The sequence below is a fragment of the Myxocyprinus asiaticus genome, chromosome 38 (assembly GCF_019703515.2).
Source record: "Myxocyprinus asiaticus isolate MX2 ecotype Aquarium Trade chromosome 38, UBuf_Myxa_2, whole genome shotgun sequence".
In the NCBI taxonomy this organism is placed as follows: domain Eukaryota; kingdom Metazoa; phylum Chordata; class Actinopteri; order Cypriniformes; family Catostomidae; genus Myxocyprinus; species Myxocyprinus asiaticus.
Genome location: NC_059381.1, coordinates 5,650,586 through 5,664,752, shown reverse-complemented (window position 1 = coordinate 5,664,752; position 14,167 = coordinate 5,650,586). Strand labels below are relative to the sequence as shown.

At 37.9% G+C, this 14,167-nt stretch overlaps 1 protein-coding gene across 2 annotated transcripts in view; it reads right to left on the bottom strand.

The window, feature by feature from the left end:
• The window catches only part of LOC127428460 (collagen alpha-1(V) chain-like), a 143,601-nt gene that overhangs the window by 36,669 nt on the left and 92,765 nt on the right, over window positions 1–14,167 (bottom strand). For both annotated transcript variants that reach the window (XM_051676845.1, XM_051676846.1), the window contains exons 13-30: window positions 12,561–12,653; window positions 12,399–12,455; window positions 11,057–11,110; window positions 10,808–10,861; window positions 10,621–10,674; window positions 10,051–10,104; window positions 9,711–9,764; window positions 9,499–9,543; window positions 8,617–8,670; window positions 8,484–8,528; window positions 8,337–8,390; window positions 8,194–8,238; window positions 7,498–7,551; window positions 7,015–7,059; window positions 6,852–6,905; window positions 4,918–4,962; window positions 4,522–4,575; window positions 1,503–1,610 (exon numbers count right to left, since the gene is read on the bottom strand). In XM_051676845.1, the coding sequence (XP_051532805.1) occupies window positions 1,503–1,610; window positions 4,522–4,575; window positions 4,918–4,962; window positions 6,852–6,905; window positions 7,015–7,059; window positions 7,498–7,551; window positions 8,194–8,238; window positions 8,337–8,390; window positions 8,484–8,528; window positions 8,617–8,670; window positions 9,499–9,543; window positions 9,711–9,764; window positions 10,051–10,104; window positions 10,621–10,674; window positions 10,808–10,861; window positions 11,057–11,110; window positions 12,399–12,455; window positions 12,561–12,653 (1,023 nt within the window). The remainder of the gene's footprint in view (window positions 1–1,502; window positions 1,611–4,521; window positions 4,576–4,917; window positions 4,963–6,851; window positions 6,906–7,014; window positions 7,060–7,497; window positions 7,552–8,193; window positions 8,239–8,336; window positions 8,391–8,483; window positions 8,529–8,616; window positions 8,671–9,498; window positions 9,544–9,710; window positions 9,765–10,050; window positions 10,105–10,620; window positions 10,675–10,807; window positions 10,862–11,056; window positions 11,111–12,398; window positions 12,456–12,560; window positions 12,654–14,167) is intronic.

The following is a 14,167-nucleotide window of genomic DNA, read 5'->3' as shown; positions in this document are numbered from 1 at the left end:
ATAGTCCATAGACAGATCGATGGGTGGATGTTTGATTACGCTACTATTCGGAATCGGATGTGACGACACGCAGACTGCGATAAAGGCCTATAGTTTGTTGCATTTCTTCCACCCCTTATGACAGGAAATAATCAGTCCTGATCATAGGATGTTTTAAAACAATCTGATAATAGTGCTGATAATTGCTTTTATCGGTCGATTCCGATGTTTGGCCAATACATCGGTATATCTCTAGTTAATACCGTGGTGTTGAATGATCAGCATATTCATATACTATAGTATTTAAATGGCACTGTACGCTAAGCTACTTAAAAAAAAAAAAAAATACGTTGGTATTATAATTAGGGATGTGCACGAGTAATCCACTAATCGAGTACTACTGTACCAGCTAGTCGACTATTAAAAACACTACTCAAATTTCACTCATTTATTTTCCTCTCTGCATTTGCCTGCGTGGGCAACGCTCAATCCTGTACTTTCCCTGTCCCAAATCTTGCAGTTACAATTGTGCGCTGTGGATGTGTGTCACTGAGGCATTGAATGAGAGAAGGAGATATGATGGCGTCTTTGTGTGCTATCAAGCAAAGCCAAGTTTGGCAATGCTTGTAATATTTTAATTCGTATTGCATTGTAATTCTACGTAGTATTTGGTTCTTGTTGAAGTCATGTAAACCAACAGATGGGGATCCGTTTTTATGGTGGAAAGCAAATGTGAAGCAGTACGAGAAACTCGGAAGCTTATCATACGTTAAACAGTATGTGCATTAAATATCTGAACACTGGATGAGCGCATTTTATAAAAAGCCAACTGTCACCACTTGTTTTTCTGAATAATAACATATGAAATGATTAAAATCTGATAGCCTTTATGTAGACTCAGAGCTTATATATGTGCATTACCCTAATGCTGTCAGTACTGGTTTCTGTGTAAAGTCCAGGTGAGTGCAAATGTTTTTAAATCTTTTTATTGTAATTATTATTATTAATGCATATTGTTCATCTAATTTCTTTTCCCAAAAGAAAAGCAAAGTTTGTTGAAGTTAGCTTATTTTGAAACTGTTCTTGTTAATGTGTTTGATGAAAACTAAATATAAATTTCACAAACACGTCATACTTGACATTTTTAACTTACATTTTAATTTATAAGTAATCGCTTACTCATTTTTTATGGATTACAGTACTCGACTACAATATTACTCGAAATTGCCCATCCCTAATTATCATAGGACATGGTATTTTTTTATGTCTTGTATGCCTCTCACAGAATGAGAGAGAAAATTGATCTTGCATCATACTGAAAATCAAGCGTAACAAAATAAACATTGCTGTTGTCGCTCTAGAATGAAGATAAATGAAGCTCTCCATCTAATAAAGGAAAGTAAACTTCACTTCACTCTCTCTCTCTCTCTCTCTCTCTCTCTCTCTCTCTCGCTCTCTCTCTCTCACACACACACACACACATATAGAGAGAGAGAGAACTCTGCTTAAACTCTCATTCTAACCTTCTCTCCTGTTGACCCGAGTGGTCCAGGGTCTCCAGGGAGACCGGATCGTCCTTTAGGTCCCTCGGGTCCATCCTCACCTCTGGGGCCAGCAGCACCTAGTTCTCCCTGAACACACATAAACACAAACACACACTCCTCAGGAATCTAATGAGATGTTATAGTGTCCAAGCCAGTTGTTCTTATTTACAGGGGCTTTGTAAACAGATCAATAATGTCTGACCTGTGAAATGATTAGTAAAGTCATTTGATTATTACTGTGTCACACATGGTTGTGACACGATAATGTCATCATTATCATGTCACATCCATGACCACATTACATATGACATTTATCAAAAATCAACAGCTTAACCCAACCTGGTGAATGCCAGTGTGTGATACATGTAAGCGCAGCATAGATCTAGCGGGAAGACTAGCAGCTGTACATCATCGCACCATTAGCTAGGTAACTCCTAGCCAATCACATGTAAGCCATTGCTTTTTAAGTCTGCTCACAATCTACCACATTGCTGTTTCAGTGTGCTAACACAGCAACCTCCACCACCCCACCACCACCTGTTGAGTCCCTCCTGCACAGGGGTAGGCTCCTCGCCCCTGCCTCCTATCTCCGGCAGGATACGACGGTTCTGAGTACAACTTCTTCGGACCGCCAGACGGGGCTTACGCCAAAGAGAGACATTACATTTCTGTTTTATATTCATCAAATAAATGTCATCTTAAATTTCACTCAAGTCTGTGAGTCTTCCTGATAGAAATATAGTTATTTATCACATATAGAAGTCTTAAAGGTAGACTAATGAAAACAGCCTGTTTAATTGACCTTTAGCTAAGCTCCACCCCCCTTGGTTACCGTTGCTCGCTTTGACGAGCTTTGGAGAACTTCCCCCATATAAATAAATGGGAGATTACTGTGAACGGTGCAGTTTTCAGCAAAATATTCTCATAAAATGAGTGGAAAAAATTCTTATGTGGGCTGGAATGAAGAGTGATATTGCAAAGCGTATTTATCTGATGGTTTTGTAAGAAAAACAAAAGATAAATGACAAAGTAATTTGATTGAAAACTGTGGAGACTGTGAATCAGAGTCAAGGCAAATGATTATCACAGTCACTTTCAAAGAGAAAAGCGTAAATGATAACGATTACACACCTGACAACATTAGTCTTAGTGAAGAGAACTGCTCATAACATCCCACAACATTCTCACTATGATGCTGTGAAATATTTACTTTTGCCTTTTCAGTACATAAATGAATTAACAATATGTTTTTAGCTTTAATTTAGCAGATTTTACACATGTTCATTTGGGAATGAGGACTGACACATAGTTTAATCCATAGCATGCTCTTCTCAAGATTGTGTGCATCCTCTCTGGGTACCTCATGTTACTTAAATGACCTGGCAACAATGGTGTTTATTTTTTATTTTAGTTAATTTTTTGTGGATAATTTCTATCAAATTCCACTTAATGGGATAGTTCACCCAAAAATGAAAATTCTCTCATCATTTACTCACTTTCATGCCATTCCAGATGTGTATGCCTTTTTTTCTTCTGCAGAACACAAACGAAGATTTTTCAAAGAATATTTCAGCTCTGTTGGTCCATACAATGCAAGTGAATGGTGACCAGAACTTTGAAGCTACAAAAATCACATAAAGGTACATAAAAGTAATCCATACGAATCCAGTGGTTTAATATATGTCTACTGAAGCAATGCAATCACTTTGGGTGAGATACAGATCAATATTTCAATCTTTTTTCAGAATGTGAAAGTGGAGATTTATAGTCAGAAAGGACTTAAATATTGATCTGTTTCTCACCCACACCTATCATATCGCTTCAGAAGACATGGATTTAACCACTGGAGTCTTATAGATTACTTTTAAGCAGCCCTTATGTGATTTTTGGAGCTTCAAATTTCTGGTCACCATTCACTTGCATTGTATGGACCTTCAGAGCAGAAATATTCTTCTAAAAATCTTCGTTTGAGTTCTGCAGAAGAAAGAAAGTCATACACATCTGGAATGGCATTAGGGTGAGAAAATGATGAGAGAATTTTCATTTTTGGGTGAACTATGCATTTAACTAATGTTGTTAACTAATCTTAACAAATGGAACCTTATTGTAAAGTATTGTGTGATTGGTGCTCGCATCTGTCGGGCAACTTTAAAAGATATAATGGGTAAAAATGGGCTTGGCACTTCAGCAGCATGGAAAGAATCAATCATGTGCTGCATTTAACAAGAGTTAAGTGTAATTTAGAGCAGTGTGCACCTTCTTAACGCAGAAGCCTTTGCTTATTCACCCCTAATAACCGAGAACAGTATGTGTTTGTTCATTACCCACTATTGGGATAATGTGGGGCAGTGGTGGCTCAGTGGTTAAAGGCTCTGGGTTACTGATCAGAAGGTCAGGGCTTCAAGCCCCAGCACTGCCAATATGCCACTGTTGGGCCCTCTTCTCCAGGGGCACTGTATCATGGCTGACCCTGCACTCTGACCCCAGCTTAGCTGGGATATGTGAAAACAAAGAAATTTCACTGTATATATGAAGATGTATAATGTGTCACAATAATAAAGGCTTTCTTCTTCTTCTATTACCCAGTGACCCAGCTGACTCAACAAACCCCTACACCCCAAAACTAAACAAAAAAACAGCTGACGATCTAACAGATAAATTAATTAGCTGTGTAAAATGACACCCCTTAAGACCAACTCAGAAAATGTGACTGATGGTGTCCTAAGTGTCTTTAAAATCTCTGTGACTTCAGAACTCAGTTTTGCACTCAGACAGACTGTTGTGGGAGAATAACATGTGTGTTGTAGCAACTAAATGTACAGCGATTTATCTGCTTTTTCCAAAGGCGCTCTGAGAAATTAAAGCAAACATCGACCAAAGTGAAAAGAAACAACAAGCAAAATCAAATCCCATAATTCCCTTGAGATAAACACAAACACAAATAACCTCTCCACCTGAAAATAACTGTGACACGATAAACAGGCGGTAAAAATCTTACCCTGTCACCTTTGATGCCCATATCTCCCTTAAATCCAGGAAATCCATCTTCTCCCTGAGAGAAAAAAGAGAAACTAAGATGAATATTTGACACTGAGACAGTTATATACGTTCTTTCGCACATAATACCCCTTTTTTATAAAAACTGAGGGAACGATCTCCATGGCAACTGCTATTTCTTCTATTTGTCGGGGCCTGACCTTATTTTGCAGCTGCATTCTTACAGAATAAAACTTTTTAATAACCAAAGCACAAGTGTCAAAAAACGTTTTTGAGTATTTTATGGTTTCCATATTGAGACCCAGAAATGAAACATTAATGACACAGGAAGAGTGCATTAGACATCCACACAGATACACACATGATACATCTCACAAACAAAACTTTCGAAAATTACCTTTTCACCTTTGGTTCCTTTAAGCCCACGGACTCCATCAGCACCCTGTGGATAGAGCGATAAACGAAATAGTGAGTGAAAAAAAAACAAAAAAAAACATAGTGAACTGCCTTGCTACCTTCTAAAGGGCCGTTCAGATTGAATGCGTTCTTGCGCTAAAAATAGCTAGATGCAGCGCAACACATACAACAGAATGGGTTTCTCAAAAGTGCTTTTTAACTTGACACGGCATCTAAAAAATGTGAGTGCAATGCTGAAAAAATAGCAAGTCATGGCACAAAGGTCAAAAACGCATTTATATTGAAAAAAAGGTGGAAAAAGTGGGCACACAGAAAAAAAGGTTCTGTGTAGGGCCTGGTATTGCTACAGGTTTCCCGATTCGATTTGCTTCCGCTTCTGATTTGATTAAATATATATTCATATGGGTATAATTCAGTTATAAAGTCTCTTTTGCTAACATGTGAAAGAAATTCTCTCCCAGCTAATGCCGTGAATTATACAGGCAAGCGCGTAGATGGGGGAGGGGGTTTGCAACCTGAAGCATTTACAAGTTTTCATTGATCATGGTATAAATATTGGGGGGGGTGGGGGGCTGTACTTACTTGTTTGGATTATTGGGGTAATGTACCTAGTTAGAAGGGGCAAGATTCCATCCCCCCTGGAATCTTGCCCCTTCTAACTAGGTACATTACGGGGACCTTCTAACTAGGTACATTACGAAAATATAAATTATACTAATGATATTCTATTGATTTTTTTTTTTTTTTCATTTTGGTCACATTTTAGCTTTTAAAAAATTAACAAATCCGTGAATTAAAAAAATAAATATGATATTATATTGCAAATATTATTTTTTGTTACATGTTTTTTGTTTAATTTCATAATTTGTACTATTCACAGGTATTTACTTTGATTTGTTGAACATGTGCAAAAAACAGTACTGTCTCTTTAAGGAAACCCAGCATTTCTGTAAAAAGCGCATATTAAGGAAAGAGACTCAAATGGCATTACCTCGTCCGAGCTATGCATGATTAGAATGAAATATTTATTGTTTGTTGTTTTTGATAAATAACTGACTATAGAGAACAGAAAGAGTATAAAAAGAGACATTATTCAATGACAAATGGTTTGCGTGGATCTCGTCTTTGGACACACATAACACGGAACAACTTTTACTCTCGACACGCAGTGAAAGGATCTCTCTGCTGAATACTCCGTGTGGCGTTTTGCTCTTCTACTGGTCAAGCGTCCTCTCGTCATACGGATTCGTAGGTCAGAGTTTGCTGTACTTGAAGTCTTGTACGCAGCGGAATACGAAATTTCTTCAGATAAGCTTGCATTTCCGGTCTCCCGCATTCGGATGCATTCGAATGGGAGTGAATGAAGCGTGAGGTGTAGTGAGACTGCCCCTTAACTACAATGGAACCTCATACTGTAAGTGACCGTCTGAAGTGCTATACATAGGCAGCAACAACAAAATTGGAAAATTGACTCACAAATGATTCCAAATGAATTTGACATTAGCATGTTGCTCGAATAAGCATAAAAATACGTAGCACACACAAATACTAGGTAAAATTGAACCGGATTAATAATACTTTTCAGTACTGAATCAAATGTATTTGTAATCAACATTTCTCTCAATTCGTCTGCCATCTTGGATAATAAGTCACATGTCACTTTAAAGGGATAGTTCACCCAAAAAGAGGAATTCTTTCTTCTTTTGTGTTCCACATAAGTTTGTAACAACATAAGGGTGAGTAAATGATGACAGAATTTTATGTTGAATTTTGGGTGAACTACCCCTTTAAAAAAACTGTAGAACTTGCACACAAATATCCGCTAACCAATGAAAAATCACAATGAGTGCAACTATTACCAGTGAGATGCAAGAAAGTGTGGTAGTCAAAACCGGTGAGGACAAACACTCCTACCTTTACACCTCTAGGCCCAGGATATCCGATTGGCCCCTGAGCACCTGGAGGCCCCTGTAAAATACAATCACATTTTGCTTATTATGCAATTTTGAGTGAGCTATTACAAATCTTATCATAATAAAGAGAACTTAATGAAATGTTTTGAGGGATAAAGATGTACCAGATTCCCTTTCTCTCCTGCTGGCCCTTCTTTTCCAGGGTGACCCTATATGACAGAAAAAGAGAAGTGATCACTTATGCCATAATAATTAGAGCTACAAAAAGCATGAAACCATTCAGCTGAAAAAAAAAAAAAAAAAAAAAAAGATATATATATATATATTTTGGCATTTGGCATGAATTAATACAATTAATACAAACAATGCAAAAAAAAAAAACAAAAAAAAAATACTGAGGTTTCTTTTTAAAACCAACAAAATTGCTTGTCTGTTAGATTTCTCTTAAAACAAGACACAATCATATGTCAATTTGCTCTTCAAGTAAATGAGGATGTAGATAATCTTACTGGAAAACAAGACAAAAATACTGGGTAAGAAAAATAGTTTTTTTGCAGAGTGTGCGTCTGAAGAAGGCAGTTATACACAAGGAATCGTGCATGAGATGTAAGACGCAATCTGTGTCTGTGTGTATTTCCTGAACTCACCGGGGGTCCGTCAGCTCCTGGCATTCCCGGTAAGCCTGGCTTTCCAGTGGGACCCTAAGGAGAGGAAGCCCAGCATGAGAAGCACTCACAACCCATTAACACACACTGTACACACTTCTTCTTTCAACACACATTCATAGATTAAATTAGCTATTAGAACAATCAATGGGTTTTTGTGGCTCACAACAGACAGACATCCATGTGGCTGTACATAGAAATATCGAATAAATGTGAAAAAATTTTCCACAGTTGTATTTCCATAGAATGAAGACATATAATGATAAGGGTCTGTAAAGGATGTAAAAAAGCACCATAAAAGAAGTTGGGCCAAGTCTTAAGACGCTTAAGTGCGAATGAGATTCAAGAGATATATTTGGAAAGCAAAATTTAAGTGAATAATGGCTTACACAAAGCTATCGTATGAGTTCAGAAGACTTGGAATATAGTTGTAAGTTGTAAGTTGTAAGGACTACTTTTATTATGTTTTTTTTGTCCATTTAGAGCTTGGTCACATATGCTTTTGCTGCATGGAAAAGAACTGTTCTGAAATTCTGCAAAATATCTACATTTTTTTCATGGAAAAAGGTAAGTCATACCGGATTAGAACCACATGACGGTGAATAAATGATGACATAATATTTTTATATTTGAGTTAACTATTCCTCCAGAGATCTTCCAAAATCTATGCAAGCTCACCTTTTCTCCAGGAGGTCCGATCGCTCCCTGAGGACCTGGAAGTCCCTGTGGAAGGAGGACAGAAATACAGTAATTTGATTGGATAATTCAGTAACTGATGGGTGGGTTATATAGTGTCAAAGTGGGAGTCTCTTGATGTTTACCTGAGCTCCGGGGTTGCCTTGTTGTCCAGGAGGGCCTGGCTCACCTTGAGGCCCCTGATAGATGAAAAATAAAACAATAAAATAAAAGAAGTGTGAGTGTAAATGTGTTTTTGTATGCGCAAATGTGTGTGTGAATCTGAGACTTACAATGTTTCCTTTAGCTCCTGGATGTCCGTCCATTCCAGTCACACCCTAGAGATAAGCGATAAAACAAACTTTTAAATAAACAAAAATGAATACGATAGACTGAATTCTCTAAACTGATGACGTTTTTACTCACTGGAGGTCCTGGGGGCCCTTGGGGACCTTTGGGGCCTAGCAAACCACGAGGACCCTAAAAAGAAAAATGAAGGGTGGATAAACAGAATTGCATTTTATATTTAACACTGCCTTAAAGGTGCATATAACTTTTGGTTTGTCTCACTGGTCGATGTAACAGTGGTCTTGCACTTTATACTGACACTTAGTGGCGTAGATGCAGCATGACCCAAAAGCAAAAGCATTGCAGTGATACCCTATTGTCACGCACGATTAATTTATTCTGCAACCAAATGTGTCTGATAATATGGGGGATACCGAGATGAAGTGAGAAGTATTGGGCAGGTCATGTGTTCTCAATATGGAGGTCACTATAAAGGGAAACATCCTTATGTTGAATAAAAACACCTTTTCTATGCCAGTGAAAACACTGCAGTCTTCATCTCTCCTAATGTGGAAATGTACTTATTGCACCAATCTTATCTGATATACATATAACTGAGTTTGCTTATGTGTATAGGCAAGTTTGCATTTCCAGTGGTTGCTCCCAATCTAAATGGTGAACATAAAGCGCCTCCTGCTGGAAAAAGAGTAATACTGCAATACTGTATTGCTAATTGATTCAATGTTCACATCCTTCTAAAGTGTCTCTTCGCTCTGTTTCAGCTTCTCTGCAGCACACATCCTGTCTCTCAATGTTTCCCTCAATTCATATCCCTTAAATACTTATAATAACAACAGAAATCTGCAGCTAATAACCCAAAAGTGACATGGATTCATATTTTGACTCCACAAGATTGTATTTACATTACATTTATGGAGCCCTGTATAACCTGTCTCTCTGACCATTGGTGGTAGGAGTACAAGAGAGCATTCTGGGATACTGAAAAGGTTATTCACTCACCGGTTCTCCGGGCAGACCCCTGGGTCCAACCTCACCATCATCGCCCTGGGATAAGGGAAATGGAATCGTCATTATGACCCATTTTGATGTAGAACATTAACATTAATGATACAGGAAATGACATCATCATTTTGACCCAGTTGGATATATAATGTAGACATGGATGATAAAAAGGAAGAGATTCATATATAGAATGAAAGAAGGGCTCATACTCTTTCTCCATCCTCTCCAGGGGGCCCGGGTGGTCCCTGAGGGCCCGTCTCGCCCTAAAACAATCACAAAGACATGCACATTAATAATCATATAACATTCATTGGCAATTTCAAAGCAGTGTCTTGCATTGGTAAAAGTTCATCTAGGATGGTTCTAGTTATAGGCTTGAATTTTGACATTTTTGGACATAACTGTGCCTGTGTGACAGATTAACAGAAGTATTAGTTCCCCTTTGTTAATTCATTCCCCCATGTTTGGCATTGGCAGTTTAAAATCTCCTTTATACAAAAACAAAAGTGTTAGATTTGTTTCATGTTGCTAATAAACAGGAGTGTTTACCCTGTGGCCCTTTTCACCGGGCAAACCAGCGAGACCATCAAATCCTCTGTCACCCTGTGAAGCAAACAGACAGTAAGGAAACAGTTCAGAACTGAAGGATGTTACATTTTAACAATGTACACTTCTGCTGTGCAAAGGCAAAACACAGAAACTACACATTTAGTCAAAGTTGAGTTTTCAAGACAAGAAATCAGGTCTCTTAGACAATGATCTGTCCTGTGACAGATGTGTTTGGCTTAACTATGCTCAGATCACGCTAAAACCTAGTACATTTGAAGCCATTTTCCTCAGTTTCAGTGGTGTATTAGTTACTACACTTTGCCTTTCCAGGACAGAATTGTTTCCTACTGTTACTTGGTATTGACGAGTACAAATATTCCATGTAGTCTTAAGGTCATAAAAACTGCTATAAAACTGATGAACACTGTTGTCACTGCTTGATAAGAATAAAAATATAAATCACCATCTAAATGCTTTAATTGTCTAATTGTGGCATCACACACACTGATGCAGTTTTATTGCTGTCATTAATGGACGTCACACACTGTTGTTAAGTCAGTCGAGTTTTACCTTTGGTCCAGTCTGTCCAGGCATCCCTCTGGCTCCATCTGATCCAGATCGGCCCTACAGAACCACAGAACAAACATTATCTTCATTTGTTTAATATTCCGACTGTGTTGAAGTCTGAATATTAATTCAGACTTCATTATAAGACTCTGACTTTGTCCTGGTGGTTTTGAACAGAATGTCAACTCACCCTTCTGCCAGGCTTGCCAGAAGGGCCCATGGATCCCATTGGACCACGGGGACCCTGAAAAATACACAAACAAACACATGAAAAAAAATATATATATTTTTAGAACAGCTCTATCCCACCATAGCTAAATCAGTGCTCCACACAGACTCAACTGTTATTACAACATCAGTATTATTATATTGTCTAATAAATATTGTCTACAGGTGGCACAGATTGCTTATTATTGTGTGTAATCTGTGATGGCTCTACCTGAGGTCCTGCCTCTCCAGACTCTCCTTTCAGTCCAGCCACACCAGGAGGACCCTGAAAAATCAAATCAGTGTATGAAGCAATGCCAGATATATCAGAATACCATTAGTGATGCTTCAGACAGACAGACAGATAGATATAACAGAAAGTGAGATAGATAGACAGGCAGACAGACAGACAGACAGACAGACAGACAGACAGACAGACAGATAGATAGATATAACAGAAAGTGAGATAGACAAACAGACAGACAGACAGACATACAAACAAACAGACAGACAGATAGAACAGAAAGTGAGATAGATATACAGGCAGACAGACACAGACAGACGGACGGACGGACGGATGGACAGACAGACAGATAGATAGATAGACAGATAGATAGATAGAACAGAAAGTGAGATAGATAGACAGGCAGACAGACACACAGACAGACAGACAGACAGATAGACAGATAGATAGATAGATAGATAGATAGAACAGAAAGTGAGATAGATATACAGGCAGACAGACACATAGACAGACAGACAGACAGACAGACAGATGATAGATAGATAGAAAGACAGACAGATGATAGATAGACTAACAGACAGACAGACAGACAAACAAACAGACAGACAGATAGAACAGAAAGTGAGATAGATAGACAGGCAGACAGACACACAGACAGACAGATAGACAGATGGATGGATGGATGGATAGATAGATAGATAGATAGATAGATAGATAGATAGATAGATAGATAGATAGAACAGAAAGTGAGATAGATATACAGGCAGACAGACACACAGACAGACAGACAGACAGATGACAGATAGATAGAAAGACAGACAGATGACAGATAGACTGACAGACAGACAAACAGACAAACAAACAGACAGACAGATAGAACAGAAAGTGAGATAGATAGACAGGCAGACAGACACACAGACAGACGGACGGACGGATGGACAGATAGATAGATAGATAGATAGAACAGAAAGTGAGATAGATATACAGGCAGACAGACACATAGACAGACAGACAGACAGACAGATGATAGATAGATAGATAGAAAGACAGACAGATGAAAGATAGACTGACAGACTGACAGACAGACAGACAGACAGATAGATAGACAGATAGATAGATAGATAGATAGATAGATAGAACAGAAAGTAAGATAGATAAAAAAGGCAGACAGACACATAGATAGACAGACAGACAGACAGATGATAGACAGACAGACAGACAGACAGATAGATAGATAGAACAGAAAGTAAGATAGATAAACAGGCAGACAGACACATAGATAGATAGACTGATTGATTGATTGATTTTACAGACGGACAGACACACATACCAGAGGACCAGGACGGCCCGTCAGTCCCATTGGTCCAGTTGGACCTCTCATTGCCAGCTATATAAAAAGACAGAGTTATACATTACTGTATATGTATATGTGTGTGTGTGTGTGTGTGTGTGTGATTTTGTGTGTATATGTCTATAAGTGTGTGTGTCTTACTCTGGCCTGCTGCATGATAGCTTGCATCTGAGCTTCTTGAGCAGAAACAGCAGGACCTTTATGTCCACTGTCTCCTCCAGTACTCATACGGAACTACAGAGAGAGAAATCCACAGGAAATCAGACACAAAATGACAAAACACTTACCCTAAAAGCTTTTGAAATAGTATTTAAATGAACTGTTTTTGTTATTTGAAACCAAGGGATTAAACTGTTATGATTTTTTATGTGCAGAATGAGGTATCAGCATACTGTTTACTGCATACTGTGCAGTACGTACTGTGCCTGCTATTTTAAGAAAGAGGATGTAAAACAGTATGGAGTATGCAACGATAAACATTTCAACCAAAAAGTATGCTAAATTGGCATAAACGCTGTTGCATGTTTAATTCAGCAAGTAATATCCTGTTATCATCTCAGAGAAATTGTCATTTATTAAGCTGACATCGCTGAAACCATGGCTGATATGGCATTTGATTCATTCGTTACATTGTAAATGGTTCCACAAAATGTGCTTTGTTGAATACTGTACATTTTGACAAATGTAATATGTCATCCGGGTATATGCATAGAGAAAATTATAATGTGCACAGTATACAAAAGAAGTATGAGCAGTATGATAATATGCTATTCTGATCTATCTTAGTGTGTTTATGTGACTGTGTCTGTGCGTTTGAATCAAAAAGATCAATGGTGCCATCTGGTGGCTGAATTTAATCATGACACTTTCAAAAGAAAGAGCAGTAGTTCTAAGCAAACCTCACAGTGGTGCTGAGCTGTGCTTTTGGTTGCTTTGATTAAATGATTACTAACGTGACCTGGTATTTTTTTCATGGGTATTTTTGGGGGAGAGGAGAGGTGCTGTATAAGGTGTGGTATAACTACAATCAAATGTTCATTGTAAACACATCCACCATGAATAACACTGTTTTTAATGTGGGGTTCTAGAACATCTGGGGTCGCAATGGAAACATTCCAGAACTCTCAAGTGAAAGACATTGTGATGTTTATACACGTTCCGGAATCAGAATCCTTGCGGTTAAAAACTATTGGAGAAACAGCTGGGACAGAGGAAATTTGGAAAAGCCGACAGTATGTGGAGCGAGGGAAATGTCTCCCTACATTTACCAGTCAATGATTGATGGAAAGGATTAGAGCAGCAATAGGACAATTATGTTTCTGATATCTTTCTGACATGATTATCACTGTTCAACCACTCTGAGCATAAATTAAGGGCAAGAACACTTTTTAAATTAATTACGACACTCTGAATAGCTAGCACACAAGTCTGGAGTGTTAAATTGATTTCTGCAAAGCCATACTGAACTCAACAGCCTCATCTCAATAGTTAAAAAGATCACACCGTAAAAAATCATTTTCTTAATCAGCATTTTTGTCTCCTTTTTCAGTAAAATATCTAATCAAACTTAAAATAATTCACTTGAGAAGCAATATGGCATAATATATCACAGCTTGTTTGAAGAAAAGACATACTGAATCAAATGTATAAATTTTTTCCCCACATTTGCAAACTTTTTTTTTTTTTTTTTTTTAAGCAGTTTGTCTTGTTTTAAGCATAAATCTAAGAATATTTAGTGAGGTTTATGC